Genomic DNA, 14621 nt, shown 5'->3' with positions numbered 1-14621 from the left:
TTATCCTTGTCCTCATCCTTGCCCTCGCTCTCGATCAACCCTTCACTCGGCCTATAGTATATACTAGTTACTAGCTGGGACTTGCTCAGACGAGGGACGGACGACGGATGATTGGGGCTCACGACTGGCTTAGCTGACTTGGAGACGTATGGATCTGTAGGTACATGGTCAACCCGTATCCGGGTACATCTTTTGTGTGTGTACATGTAGCTTCTACCCATCTTTGTGTGTAGATAGTGAGGTACAATAGGTCTATACCGTGTGGATGGACTTCTAGCATGAATGGTCCTCTCCCCCGTTCCTTGCGTAATTTACATTGTGATCATATTCGTCCTAAACGGTTTTGACCGTAGAATACGTCTCTCCACTGGACTCGTTGCTAGGTATCTTCCTGATACGAAGAGAGATAACCCGGTATCAGCATCTCAACAAATCCTTTCCCTCGCAGTCGTCAGCCGCGCCATCGACAACTTGCCCTGCTCGCGAATGGGATCCGAAAAGGTACACTCGCCGTCCTGGGGTATCAACGACGGCTCGTCCTCAACGTGCGACAAGTCCTCGCCCGCCGACAGAAGCACACGTCGGAAATGAATCAACATGGCACAATCATCACGTCACGCCCGGCGACGTATTCCGGACAATTCAGACCCTCTGGGAGAGGTGAACGTGCACATGGTTCGGGGCGCCGGACGCAATATAACGCTGACTCCGCTGAGGAGTAACATGTGCAGCCGACGCAGAGGTGATGGATGATCATGCCGAATTGGGAGAAGATGGCCGCGTTGGCGGTGTTGGTTTGTTGTCTGCATATATTAGCGCCTATGAGAGCTGTGATGGCCGTGTACAATGATGGAGCTGGAACAGATCGAAAGAGAAGAAGACGTTATTCTCTGGATCTGGATCAATCTCATTGATTCATGTCGGGTAGCAAACGACGTCTTACTCCCTCGCAGCTTGTAAATCATGCACCAACTGAGACTCGCTTCCCAAAGGGATGGCCAGATGAGAGCGTTAGGAGGGTATCTTGGCTAATTTCTTCTGGAACAGAAATCATACAGCGTTGTCGCACATTTTGGATCGTCGGCGAGCGCTTGGAGAATAGGTGATTCTCCCATCTCAATAGACTGATCCGTCTGGAATCACTTCGCTTTTGATCCTGGGATCACCTCTCGCGGGTGCTACACTTTTGTGTCATGTTATCCCAGGTCATGTCTCCAGCCGTAGCATCATCAGGCATCAAGAAAATGGTACATCAGAACAGACCACCTGTCTCAAAAAATCAGGTTCGGGTAACCCTCCATAGGTTCAGAATGGTATGCAGATGCAAAGTCTGCTTCACTGATCGCACCATAGGCGAAAGCGTCAAGCGCCATTATCGGGTTGAAGTCGGCTGGGTTGTACGCATGTGGATTGAGCGATGACATATGTTGCTGAGGTACCTGGTGATGCTGTTCCTGATGATGTTGCTGCTGAGGTGGCTGAACGACGTGCGCATGCAGGCTCTCAACGGGAATAAATTGGCTGACTGCTGCGGGCGGCTTGACATCTTCCACCTCCTCCTCAATAACGTAGCCCGTCTGTGTCTGCGTCTGGCCTGCCTTTGGCGACGAAGCTGGTAGCGGCAACCTCGCATTCTGTGCCTGGGTCTGCATCTGCGTGTGCATCATGACGCTGGGAGATGAACATGGAGACTTGGGGATGTGATTGAAAGCTGGCATATCACTATACAACTCGGGGAACCTCTGAAAGATGTCTGGCCCCATGGTCCAACACTTGATGTCCTTCAGTCGCTGGTCAAACGTCGGGGAGAACTTGTAGAGTCCAGTCTCGATTTCTCGCGTGTAGCAGTCCCGAAATTCGTATGGCCAGAGAATGCGAAAGGATTTGCAGAACAAATGCCAAAAGTCGTTGCCGCAATAGTCGTGTTCGTTGAAGATGAAACGTTCCCGAACACCAGGCCATGCAAAGTAGTCGATGGCGTACGAGTGCGCGATCTTCTGAGACGGGCGACGCATGTACCATGGCGGGAGTCGTGCGTAACGATCAAAGGTTGAGGCGGTATGGAATTGCAGCAGGGTATGCATGGCTCGCATGATGGCGAGACGTTCGGTGTCGGGACACTTGGCGAACAGCGTCTGGTCGATCCGGCGCAGGATTTTCCAGGAAGGATGCAGGGGAGCGCGCTTCGCAACGGCATCCCATCCCTCAATTATGGCACGGATTGGGACGTCGTCGCACAGATCGTCAGATTCTGGAGCCACTTCCTCGTTCCAATCGAAGCGTTCGCTTAGCACCTCATTCGCGTAGCGCCAGTAGTTTCCCCGCCAGACGGAACGGCGGCCGGGCTGACGATCGTTGCAGCTGTGGCATGAGCAGGATCGTCGGGGGGCAGCCCAGTTGTCGCTCCAGTTGCATGGCATCGGGTTCGGCTCTTTCTCTCCCTTGGCTTGCACCATAACCTGCGTGGGAGATTGGCTCTCATCAGACTGCAAGGGCACTACTTCTGGTGCAAAAAGGAGATCTTGGGACTGCAGCGGCAAGCTCGGTGTGGGCGAGAACGTAGCGAGGTCGAAATTCTGCGCCGGACTGGCTCCTGATTGCATGTCGGTGTGTTCGCATTGGAAGGGGAGGCGGGGGCCGTCTCGGACAGGCGTCAGACTGGCATTTCGCTCGCCACTGGTCTCTTCCTGGGCCATGGTCGCCATGAATACTGTGCTCTTGTCTTCCACCTCTTCGCCGAGCGACTTGGGTAGCTTATGCGTGTCCATGGCCTTCTGTATGTCCTTCAGGGTCTTAGCCATGAGATCTCTTTCTAATTCCACCTCTTTCAGTTGCTTCAACAGGGTGGCAACTTGACCGCTAGAGTCCTGGCGTCGGAATTCCTCCACGAGACCTTCGAGGTAGGCGATACGGGATTTTGTGCGTTCGCGAGCTTGACGCTGGCATCGTCGGTCGATCTCCCGCTTCTTCAAGCGGCGGGATGAGACGCCTTGGGGTTCGTGGGTGTCGGCAGGTCGAGCAGCAGCACCAGCTCCCTGACTGAGCGTGGTTGTATGCGTAGCCATGGTGACAGTAGATGGGTTGTTGTTAGGCACACTGGCGCATAGCGACTGAAGGAAGGTTGTTCAGGTTGGGAAAGGATGAAGACGGGGGGAGAGGAACGTGTGCCATGATGGTGCTTGACCCAGAACAAGGGTAATGAATCCGTTCCGAAGTTTGTGAAGTGGCTAACGCTGTTCCAGACATGAGCGTCTCAGGCGGAACCGCACCTGGAGTCGGCCGAGCTTCGTCACTGGCTGAGAGGCTCGTAGGCCACTTAGTACAACTAGGCTGAGCTTCGGGGTTGCGGGGTACCAGTAAGAGTCGAGTGTGGGAGGGAGATGGTCGGGCACAACCCTTGGACAGCTGTGCAACCTCAGCACCTCTGGTTAAACTCTCCCCTTGAAAACAGGGCACTCAGGCACCCAGGCAGCCCGGGGCACCCGTGAGCAAACTCGATCGTGCCTAGGCATTTGCCACATTGGGCCCCCCTTTCGCTCCCCCCACTCCCCGACGAAGACTCCCCGACAAAAGGGTGAAATTTCGGGGGCATCCCGATGACACTTCTGTGCGTCCCAAGCCAGATTTCCCCCAGATGGTCTCATCTCTCATCTCATGCCCCGGACAAGTGAATACGAGATTCATGCGTTCCTTCGGTCCTAAGCAGCCACTCAGCACACACGGCTGAGCCTTGATTTCCCGGCTACTTCAGGAGCTAGAAAACCAGCATCTCGTCTTCATTGGTAGTTTCATGTGAGGTTTGCTTGCCATATTGCTCACTTGTCCGCCGCGACGCCGACATCTTTCTCAATTTAGGGATAAAAATGTGTAATCGTCACAAACCGAGGTGTGCTTGGTGATGGAGCGGACGAATTATGCTTGGACGAGGTGCTTGTGCTCTGACCGACCCAGACCGAAAGTGAAGCGGGCTTCATTATTCAAGATTTAGATGGCCCTGATGCACATTCTTCGTAGGCACCTGGGCACGTAGGGTAGTGAAGGGGTTTGTCAGCAGGAGATACAAAATCCCCCACTTCTACTCGTCAAGGCGGGGACGCCGTGAAATTCGATACAGCGATGATTACCCCTTCGACGCCAAGAACAAAGGCTTCAAAATCCCCCTCCCTCCCCACCCACAAATGCCTCCGAATTGGCAAACTGGGTCGATGGCGTGCCCATTGCCCATTGCCCATTGCCCATTGCCTACGGTGCACCTAATCCACTAGCGATTTTAATGCACGATACAGTAGCCGGAAGACCTTGGTTCGAGTCCAAGATGCATCTTGTTCATTTGCACCCGTATGTCTGTCTTATTTGGTCGCGAACGAGGCTAGCCTGAGTGTCTGCGTGTTCGAAAGACTGTTTTGGGTAATGGGGCATCAGGCTCCGGCGTTTCTTCACTTTCTTATTGGTCGCCTTGCGACTCTCGACCTGTTATGCACGATGTGCTTCGGAGATAAGTATCCCTCGTCCCAGTATATGTACTCGGTTCGTACCTAGCTAGTCTTGCTAGTCCATTGCACCATGTTCATGGTCCACACGACTCGTACCCGGTCACAGACCCCTCCTAAAATGCCCCTCCTCTTTCACCATCTTTTTCAGATCCAGAAAATCTCTTATCCATCCCTCCTGTCCGGTCGCTATATATCCCAGACCAGGTGGCTTTCTGCGTCTCCGATTCTTGATTCGCATCATCACACATCCCAATCCCCACAATGTCCAGCTGCTGCACGACTGGCTTCCGATGGGAGGGGACTCCCAGAGGCCATGAAGCCACCCTCGCCGGCAAGAAAGCCTATGTCACCGGCACCAACAAGGACGCCGCCGTCCTCATCGTCCACGACATCTTTGGCTGGACTTTCACCAATGCTCGAGTGCTAGCCGACCACTATGCCGAGGAAGCAGATGTGACGGTGTATTTGCCTGATTTGTAAGTATCGTATCTGGATGGACCGAAAGAAAAAGACCACAGGACCCGTTCGTTACCCAGAGTCAATCCAGCATCGGGACATCTCGCGCAATGGTCAAACAGGTTACTGACGACTCACCCCTTCTTCGATCGTTGGCTCCAGCTTCGACGGCGAGGTCGTCTCTCCCGACCGCCTCTTTGGGACCGGTGAACACGTAAAGAGCGAGCCATTCGATGTCATGGCCTTCTTGGGCCGACACAGCAAGGACGTCAGACAGCCGGGGATCTTTGCTTGTGCCACCGCCCTGAAGAAGGAATTGGGCTATAAGAAAGTCGGCGCAATTGGCTTCTGCTATGGTGGTTGGGCCGTCTTCCGACTGGGTGCCAAAGGTCAGTTTTGGATCGTTTCCCTCGCCTAGGAAGCCTTTTGTTTGCGTTCTGGGCGGGGTGATTCCACCGTTGGATCACCTGAACTCATGCTTAACAACCGTGGTATGGATTGAAACAGGCAACAACCTCGTCGACTGCGTGTCCACTGCACACCCGTCTCTGCTCGAGAAACCCGAGATCGACGCCATCAGTGTGCCGGTACAACTCATCGCACCAGAGACAGATCCGACTTACACCCCCGAACTCAAGGAGTACTCTCTGAAAGTCCTGCCGACGCTGAACATCGATTTCGATTACCAATACTTTCCCGGCCTCGTCCATGGGTTCGCTACGAGAGGCGATACCAGCGACCCGGCCCAGAAAAAGGGCCTCGAAAGGGCCAAGAACGCCGCCGTCTCGTGGTTCCGAGAATATCTGCACTGAGCTCGACCGATCGACTTTTCTTTGCCATTTTATCACTTTCAATTGCTGTGGAGAGCTTCTCAACTCGCTGCTCTGCCACACGCCCACTCTTTTAGCCTTTCTTTTTTTTTTCGTGAATTCCAGAATTCCTGTTCAATTGGTCCAGAGATTTGCTCGGTTCACGATCGATGCGATTGATGGACAACAAGGATAAGGACAAGGGCACTTTACTTGGACCGGGAAGATCTCAATATTGAGTTTGAGTTCGGAGAGCGGGAGAGCAGCGACACTTGTACGTGCAAAGTGGTAATTTGTCTTGTCACCAACCAGACAGTCCCTAGTTAGTTGGCGACTATTATTATAGGCAGTAAATCGAAAGCAAGTCGAAGCCGTTTTCTGGACTTGAAAATATCCTTTCCACAGTTATCGCTCAGCGGTGTGTATTGAGGAATCATATCCGTGTCCTTGTGTGACCGCTCTTCCCGAGATCGAGACCAGGCACGCACATGTCTGACCAGTCACAGATGCAGTCCGCACCAGGCACAAACATGTCGCTGTGCCAGTTGAGCCCACCTATTTTGTTGATACAATCTTGGTGCATCGACAGGAGGACCCTCAGGCCTCAAAACACACCCTAGAAGGCCTTGTGCAGATCAACTGGGACTCATCTGTGCCACGCGCTCCAAGACGAGGGCAAATGTCGGCCAATGACCAACGGCCGTCAGCAATCCGGCCGTTCTTAATAGGCTCTACATGATGATGGCGTGACGCATGGGTGTAACCCGGTACGAGGTACCTGTCGCCCAAATGTCTATATATTAATCAACGGAGGTGGGTCGCAATATCTTTCTCCAAAACTCCTCCAACACCTTTGCCCTAGGTTGTACCTCGTACAGATGACTCCAACTAGAATATATGGGCGCCATGCCCAAGAAGCAAGAAAATCCGTCGCCATGCTATTTTCCAACCTAATTCTATGCTTACAATAATGCCTTGCGGCTGATGTTTTTCATCATTCATAACCATAATTCTATCATGGTATTAATCTCCTCTTCCTACTCCTCCTGCTCCTCCGTTTGCCTATCCTCCAAATGATAATCAAAGAAGAGCCGGTGGGAAATGTGTCGTGAACGGTCGCTGAACTGGTCATAAATAGGTCAAAGCTGGTGGGAGACTGAAAAAACCACACCAGAGACTCTTATCGGTCATGAAAACCCAAAAAATCAGGGCCCATTGAACCCTGTTTCTGCAACGATTTTTACCATCGAATGCTAGATCGAGGGCTTGGAAATTTGCCCTTGCCGACTGGTTCAATGCTCCTCACACATCAATAGGTATGTGGCCTTTTGATGGAGTGCAATGGCTCTGATCAGGTTGAGGCACTTGGTGCTATCAGCAGTCGACCAGAAGTGGAGGGCTTGGTGTGAACACGCCTGCACAGTTTGACGAAATGCGTCGGCAAGCCGTGAGATTTGTCACAGTAGATGAATCTCAAATACCGCATTGCTGTGGTGATGTTGTGAGCTTGCTGATGGGTCTACTGAAAAGACGCATGACCCGGGAGATAGGGCCTTGGTGAACGATTCTGTTGAAACAGCTCGGACCATTCTCATGCTCATACTTGACTTCGGCTATTGCCTTGCGCAGATCTCGCCGGAAGGCACGACCGATCAAGATTTCCTGGCCATGGCCATCCTCAACCACCTTCACAGGGGTTGTGAAGAGAACGCCTTCGACGTTGCGAAGAGACCACTGGACGACAGCGATGCCAAGGACCTTAATCCGAGTGCCATCGTACTGAACAAGACCCATACGACTTTGAAGCTTCTCAGGCAAATCTTCGATTCGTGTCCAGGGTATCCCAAGTTTTGTGACGACACTCAACTCAGCCGTGTTATCGTCTGCGCCGTCGTCAAAGACTGCACTAGCACCCATGAGCTTGTGCTCATTGTGGCAGATGACGGTAATGCTCTGACTCCGCTCGATTTTATGGCCATCATCAATGTTTTTCAATAGCTTCTCCAACACCGGCAGGTCGTCTATTCTTAGATGAGAGACAACCGTTGGGAAACCCGTCAACATATTGTGGCGGGACGTGGGAAGATTGGCAACAGGGTCTGTGCTCGAGGATGGATGGGCAGGTAGGTTCGGAGATTGTGAGCGCGGGACAGCCATCGGCGTTCCCGATGATCCACTAGGGCCTCGATCTCTGACGAGATCGTTATGCTGCCATATCAAATGTTAAACCGAACACAGACAACGGAGGCTGATGCTGACTTACTCTCATGCGTGACCAAACCATTCCCAACCGGCGGAATCTCCCCTGCCTGCTCGGAGACGCGGATAGCGCAGCGTTGTAAGTCGAGCCCCGTGGAGAAGACATCGAAAATCTCTAGGAAGTTTGTGCACGGCTGAATGGTGGCTGGTTGCAAATGATCTGGAGAAGTCGATGGTGGCGGCCGAGAAGGGTCGGGGTTGCAAGACGCAACTGCGGCGCCACCACAGAGCGAGGACGCTGTATTCGATAACAATTGAGCAGAGTGAGGCAGACCAGGGAATATGATTGATGTGGACGAAACCCAAAGAAAGTAGACGTTGTGAAAGATATAACTGCTCTAGATGTAATTGTAATTAGTGCTTGACCTTATGTCCATCTTTGGGGGTGAGGGGGAAAACAGTCGTGGGAGAGAAGGATCCATAGTAACGCAACTTCTTCTGTCCTTTCCTCGCGTGATAGGAGGCGAATACAGGGAGGGTGAAATGGTCGGTTTCTTCTCCCCCCCCCCAAAAGCTAAATGCGTGGCAGTCGGGTCGGTCCGTACTATCCTGCCTCTATAGAATCCTGACATCACTTTTCCACTCACCCAGGGGGGACAGAATTCTGTCCCAACTATTAGGGTATTCTGCCCGGATTTCCTGCCTCACTGGTGGCGGAATCACTTCCTGGGTGCCACTACCTTATTCAGATGGATTATTATTTGATATTACTATTATCTGTGGCTTATAAGGTCGTGATAAAGAGGATAAATTCTGGAGCTTTGTACTCGAAAATTTTTGAGTAAAATGTAAAATAACTTGGGGGTATTCCGATCACTGCTTCGCGGTTTCACTGGCTTCTTCCACAGGCTCGACAGGTACGCAGTTAATACGTAGCAGTCAGATAATGACCCCTCGATGCTCATCCCGTTAACTCAGTGTGGTGCTTGGCTAAATTTCTCAGGGAACAAATTTGATAGGGACGGAAATTCTACTAGCCCACTGGCTCGGACGTTCGGGCTTCTGTATCTCGTACTTGATACAAAGTCAGCCTCGAAGGCTGCCCTGAGAGATGTGGAATGCCCTCCACTCAATTAAAGGTCCTTACTTATCCCCACCGCGTCTGCTCCGCCACGAAGACTTCACAGAAAGCCTCATGTTCCGACTTAACTTGTCGTTTCCTTCTATGGTATCAGCATGTCGCCGCGGTTAAGACTCGATCTAGGTCACTCCAAAGAATGGTAAGCTACGACGAGCTTTCAAACCTGCTGGGCGCATATCCAGACCTCATCATCCTCCGCCGCTTCGGGCCCCTGGCGTCACAAGTCCTGCTCCATCTACAGGCCGAACTCCTTGAACTAGACCACGACCTCAACTTCCTCAGAGCAGCCGAGAAAACCGACCCCGAACAACAAGCGCATGCAAAGTCTTGGGCCAAGGCGAATGCATCAATCGCCCAGGGGAAACGGAGCATCCGGAAAGAATTGATTGAAGATGCCGAGAAGAAGCTTCTGAGATATTGTACGTCGAGGCGCCCACCCTGTCTGCATCTATCCCACGAGTTCCTTGCGAGTTTTGCTGATTCACTCGCCAAAGATCAATTTGTCACACACACATCTGGCGTGCTCAAGCTTCCCCAGCCTGATCGGTGCGACATGGATTTCCTGTGCACTTGGCTCGAGAGTGAAAGAGGAGGCAATAACTTTCTCAAAAAGCACTCGGACGCCGAGGCCAGAGCGTGGGATCCCCAGCAAGCCAGAGACCTCATGGCTGTGAACAAGCGGAGAGACCGTTTTGCGGCCTGGGTGGGTAACACCATAATGCCGCTATATCACAGCAAAATTGGCCATCGCATTCATCCAAGGATTGATGATGGGTCCATTGGGCCGCGATACTGGTACGACGATGGTCACTTCGCGGCTGTAGGGAATGTTATCTGCACCGTGCTTTCGTCGGTCATTCCGTCCATCTCCATCGTTGCCCTCTACTATATCCAAAATATGCTTGCTCGGCTGCTGGTCATCATCGCCCTGAGCACCTTGTTCTCGCTGATCATGAGCTTCGTGGCACAAGGTCGCCGATACGAAGTCTTCGCCGCCACGACGGCCTTTGCTGCCGTTCAGGTCGTGTTCGTCGGTGGTGTGAATTTTGTGGTCGGAACCCAGCCACAACCGGCCTGATGATGGTCAAAGTTTTTCTTTTGTTTTTTTATACTAGGTTAGGGATCTGATAATAGGATCTGATAGCTAAGATGGCGCAACGGCGGCGGCGCGGCTTCGGGGAAAGTTAATTTGAACACCAGTGACACCTTAGCAGTCAAAGTCCAAAACGATCGCCGTCGTTCACGTATTTCATTTTTGTGTCATCGGCGGAAAGGTTCGCTGGTCTGATCACCCGTACGAAATCATAGTTTAGAGATTGAAAGACCAGATTTCATGACGTATCAGATTACTAGCCCTACAACAGATCCATCATGTAACGCAGCAGATTCTTTGTCAACTTAAAACGGATTCGGCCGTTGTCAATAACCAAGAGAATTCCAATCAAAAAAAAAAGTTCCTTCAAGAGCTTCATGTTGTTGTGCCAACGCTTTGCGCAGAGGAAGACTGGCCTTGATGTTGCTGGCCTTGAGTGTTTTCATTGCCCTTGATCAGCGCTGCGAACTTTTCGGACTTGCGTTTGCTCGACGCCTCCACAACGTCGTGGTGAGCGGTGTTCGCCTGGTCGTTGTGCTCCTTCTGTCGTTTCACCTCTTCTGCATACAAGTCAGCCACCGTGGTGAAATTAATGGTCAGGATGAGTAGAAATCACCATCAGTCAGCACAACGCTGTAAAGAGGCTTTAGCGATGGAATCACCTCTGACGACCTCTCCTGTAATGGTGGCAGCAAAAATTTACATCGACCGTTGAGCTCAGAAGTAACGAAAAGATCGGCCTCGTGCGAGTACGGCCCACCCACCCAACGCCAGACTGCTCTGAGTTTGCCATGACACTGCACCATACCGCCGTCGATGTTCACTGTGTGAGGTCGCTCGAGAGGTTTGAGCTTCTCCTCGTATTGTTGGGGTGAACGCACCAAGTCGAGAGCCAGCTGCTGTGAGATGATGATACAGTCGATATCGGCGACATTTATCTCTCCGTTAGGCACCTCAACCCATTTCCCCACACCGTTGACCGAGACGTCTATTCCCTGATAACATGGCGTCAGAGTAGCTTTTCGGAAGAAGAGACAAACATACCATGTCTCGCGTTGATCGCGATTCTTCTTTCTCGCAGAATTCCTGTTTACTTGCCGGCCTGCGACAATAGTAGCTCACAGTCGAAAAGAGCCAAGCGAAAACTTTTGTATAATTTGACCTTGATCGGTGGTCTGAACGAGTACCAAGGGGTTTCTGCAGCTCGTCGTCGGACAGATGCTCGTCAGCGTAGCGATCGGGCCGCAACCTATGATCGAAATGCATTCTACACGGAGTGAAGAAAAGATCAGGCTGAGAGACTTTGGCGCTGCGGTTCGTATATAAACCCAGGGGGAAGAGACAAATGAGCCTCGCGTAGCGCTCATATCCCGGCCGATAAGTTCGTACCCTTAACTTTTGGGCAAAGGGGGGCAGAACAAGCAGCTGGCCACGGTAGCCGAGCAAGGAGCGGTTTCTCGAGAGTGCAAGCACAGTGGCTGATGTGATATGGGTCGTTCCCTGGGCAATGTTACCAATAGCAAAGCCTCAGAAAGCGATGCTATATAAGGGCGGTTGTGAGGCTGTAAGGTCCGGCTCCAGCGCATGCCAAAATCCCATATTTCGAACCTTGGCACGTCATTTGTGTCCTAGCGGACAGCTGGCGGGGTAAAGTGGCACCATTATGTGGTGTGACGCTGTTTAGTCCGACCAATAATAATAGGGTTTCTCTAATCTCCAAAAAACCATGAGGGCAATCAGGCTGAAACCAGGACGAGACTCTGTATACAGGCATTTAGGCGACCCCGACACACCCTCTACCTCGTATTTGTACATGGAATGAGGAGCAGCTGGCTTCCTCGGTGAGGCTGCCAGTAGTATTTGTGCTTGTTCTTACAAAGTATCGGGCAAGCAAGGCAAGGCTGCTTTGTGAAGCTGCAGGGCCACCACCAGTGCGTTGGGCGTTGAGCGTTGGGCGTCGACCTACCAGCCAAGGTTCACCCGAGCGACCAGGGCGAGTACAGGGCGGCATCACCCTCGTCCTGATCGCGAGTGACATGGCTGCAGAATTCCCGGGTCTACGCCCGATATTTCCAGAAAGATCAGCCTTGCGAGCGTTTTAACTGCCCCTGTATTTCCCTGGGGCACGTCTCTTGACCCTTGGCAGGGCAATACGCCGGTGTTGAAGAGAGTTGCAACAACCCACTACTGAGTGTTATCCACGTTGAACCGCCGCCTGTCTAGGCCGAGTAACAATGAACCACGGCATCGGAAGTGGCCAGGAGACGAGGAGACGAGAGGAGAGGAGAGGAGACGATCTGAACGGTTGGATAGTGGCTGGGCCGTCGTCGTCGCGTAGGGAGAGGTGATCGGATCATACAGGTAGATCTGTCGCGGGTTTTCTGCCGGGCTGGGATGAAAAGCAGTCGTGGGCACTACATTACGCATACAGCCCTGAACCAGGATAGAATGGCTTTGAAGGAGGCCATGGAGAGGAATCCGTCATGAGGAATGAGCTTCGGGACCAAAACTGTACTGAGGCAGAGAGTGGACAGAGGTGGAATGCGAAGAGAGGTAGAGGCAGTATGTCCATACCGCATACATAACACGGATAATGAATTTTCCTGAGAACTCCGAGAAAAGCGATCTATACGAGGTTTCCCCTTCTCTTACTTTTTCTCTTTCTATTCTCTTTCGTCCCCAGTCTGTTGCCTTGTGCCTCAGTCCCAGTCCCCTTTACTTGTACTTGTGCAACATATGACACCACACCATACCTCACAAAATGTCCCTCCCAGAACAACTGAACATCACATATCAAGGACATCAAAAGTGGTAGAAAGCCCCACAGTATGGAATGTATCATCGTGGTGCTGCTACCATCTCCGCTTCCCAGTCCACTTCTTTGACCGACGCACTCGACTCACGCGAAACGCATGATGGTTTGGGACTGCTTCGTGGAGGCGAGGGAGGGACCCGAAGAGAGCTCGTGACGAGGAGAATAGGAATTTCCGCTCGGCCTCCGGCTCTGGCTCGCTGGCTGGTAGGAAACTGTTGCCCGTGACATGGACATGGACAGATAAGAGAAGGGCGTCGTGTTCGGCTCCAGTGACCAGTTGCTTCGACCTGCGACGTTTATCCTTTCCCCTTCTCTTTATGTGTATGTTTGTGTGCGCGTGCTGTGAGAGAAGAGGATCACCGAAGGAAAAGTAATAGGGGAATATACTAGACGTTGAGTGAGCGAGGGAGGGGGTGAGTGTGTTTGTGTGTATGCAGTACACACCGAAGTGAATCAGAAAGTAGCCAGCACCTACGAAGACACTACATGCCCTTTAGGAGACCAGAATATATGTATCATATCGAACAAACAGGTCTCTCCAACTTCAGGCACAGAGATCAAAGACATACAGACCCTTTACGACCAACACACCCACGCACACACACTCTCTCTTCTCTGCCCCTTACCGTATCCTGCCCTACCCGACCTGACGAAACCTCCGACATCTCCATCTGTCACATCTCGCACCACCACGCTAAAGCGAGGTAATGTTTCAGAGGAGTCAAGACTCTTGTCGTTCTTGCGTTGTCTCATCGACCCAACCGTCCTTTTGCCTGCGTCGAGTCGTCGACTTGATTCGATTTGACCCGACCCAGTAGCGTCGATATCAAAGGCACACTACACCACACTACACAATCCACACTACCAGCAGATCCGTCGTGCCGTGCCGTGTCGTTCCATGCCATGTCATGTCGTGGCAAACCTCTACCGTCAAACTTGATCATGACAACGCCACACTACTCCGAACTACTCTACACTACCCTACCCTATGCCGACAAGGGAGTACATCTTCCCACCAGATATAAATGCGAATAGGGAGTCATGGAGATACACAAGCAGAGTGGGGCGGAGGCTGGCCGGAGATGATCAACGTTGGCAATTGCAAGACTGACGGGACATGATGCCTAGATGGCTACATGGTTAGATACGAGGACTGCCGGCGTCCAATCTCAAGGTGGAAGACCAAAAGGTGCTTTAGCTCCTTACAAGGAAGCCTAGAGACCATAGAGAGTTGCAGATGAAAGGAAAAGAGGACAAACTACAGAGACAAGGAAAAGTAACAACGTTCTGGTACCTTCTGGGTTCTTGACCCTGCCAAATTCGGATGCATACAAGTGGTGGGAGAGAGGGAAAGCAACCATACACCATGCCTTCGAACGTGCTGTCGTCCATTCCAGCATCCATGCCAGCTGTCCTGTATGTATCAATGTGCTGATATGCCCATGTCCAGATGTCCCCGATGAGCAAATGCCCTGTCTGTGCACCATGTCGCCTTCGCTTCGCTATGCTTCACCCCTCAAATGACCTGCAGTATACCCTTGAGAGCAATGCATTGCGCTATCCCATATGCCTGCGGTTTTCCATTCTCCCGACAATCTGTGTAGAAAAAAGAAAA

The 14621-nt window shown here is 51.9% G+C and overlaps 5 protein-coding genes across 5 annotated transcripts; 2 read left to right on the top strand and 3 right to left on the bottom strand.

Annotated features, from left to right (window-relative positions):
• Nucleotides 1-1271: 1271 nt before the first annotated feature.
• On the bottom strand, nt 1272-3065 carry AYO20_00708 (hypothetical protein; the record flags this gene model as incomplete). The annotated part of the gene is made up of 1 exon (XM_022639017.1): nt 1272-3065. One exon carries the CDS (start codon nt 3063-3065, stop codon nt 1272-1274), a length of 1794 nt encoding a protein of 597 aa, XP_022504808.1.
• A 1689-nt stretch (nt 3066-4754) lies between these two features.
• On the top strand, nt 4755-5761 carry AYO20_00707 (hypothetical protein; the record flags this gene model as incomplete). The annotated part of the gene is made up of 3 exons (XM_022639016.1): nt 4755-4969; nt 5112-5338; nt 5457-5761. The coding sequence occupies 3 exons, from the start codon at nt 4755-4757 to the stop codon at nt 5759-5761; spliced, it is 747 nt and encodes a 248-aa protein (XP_022504807.1).
• Nucleotides 5762-7231: 1470 nt separating this feature from the next.
• Nucleotides 7232-7915, bottom strand: AYO20_00706 (hypothetical protein; the record flags this gene model as incomplete). Its single annotated transcript, XM_022639015.1, has 1 exon — nt 7232-7915. One exon carries the CDS (start codon nt 7913-7915, stop codon nt 7232-7234), a length of 684 nt encoding a protein of 227 aa, XP_022504806.1.
• A 1319-nt stretch (nt 7916-9234) lies between these two features.
• AYO20_00705 (hypothetical protein) lies at nt 9235-10176 on the top strand (the record flags this gene model as incomplete). The annotated part of the gene is made up of 1 exon (XM_022639014.1): nt 9235-10176. The coding sequence occupies one exon, from the start codon at nt 9235-9237 to the stop codon at nt 10174-10176; it is 942 nt and encodes a 313-aa protein (XP_022504805.1).
• Nucleotides 10177-10566: 390 nt separating this feature from the next.
• AYO20_00704 (hypothetical protein) lies at nt 10567-11457 on the bottom strand (the record flags this gene model as incomplete). The annotated part of the gene is made up of 4 exons (XM_022639013.1): nt 10567-10751; nt 10808-11186; nt 11236-11293; nt 11354-11457. 4 exons carry the CDS (start codon nt 11455-11457, stop codon nt 10567-10569), a joined length of 726 nt encoding a protein of 241 aa, XP_022504804.1.
• Nucleotides 11458-14621: the final 3164 nt, after the last annotated feature.

The sequence above is a fragment of the Fonsecaea nubica genome (assembly GCF_001646965.1).
Source record: "Fonsecaea nubica strain CBS 269.64 chromosome Unknown Scaff3, whole genome shotgun sequence".
Taxonomy (NCBI): Eukaryota; Fungi; Ascomycota; class Eurotiomycetes; order Chaetothyriales; family Herpotrichiellaceae; genus Fonsecaea; species Fonsecaea nubica.
Note: the sequence above shows the minus strand (reverse complement) of the source record. Positions and strands in the feature narration are given on the sequence as shown.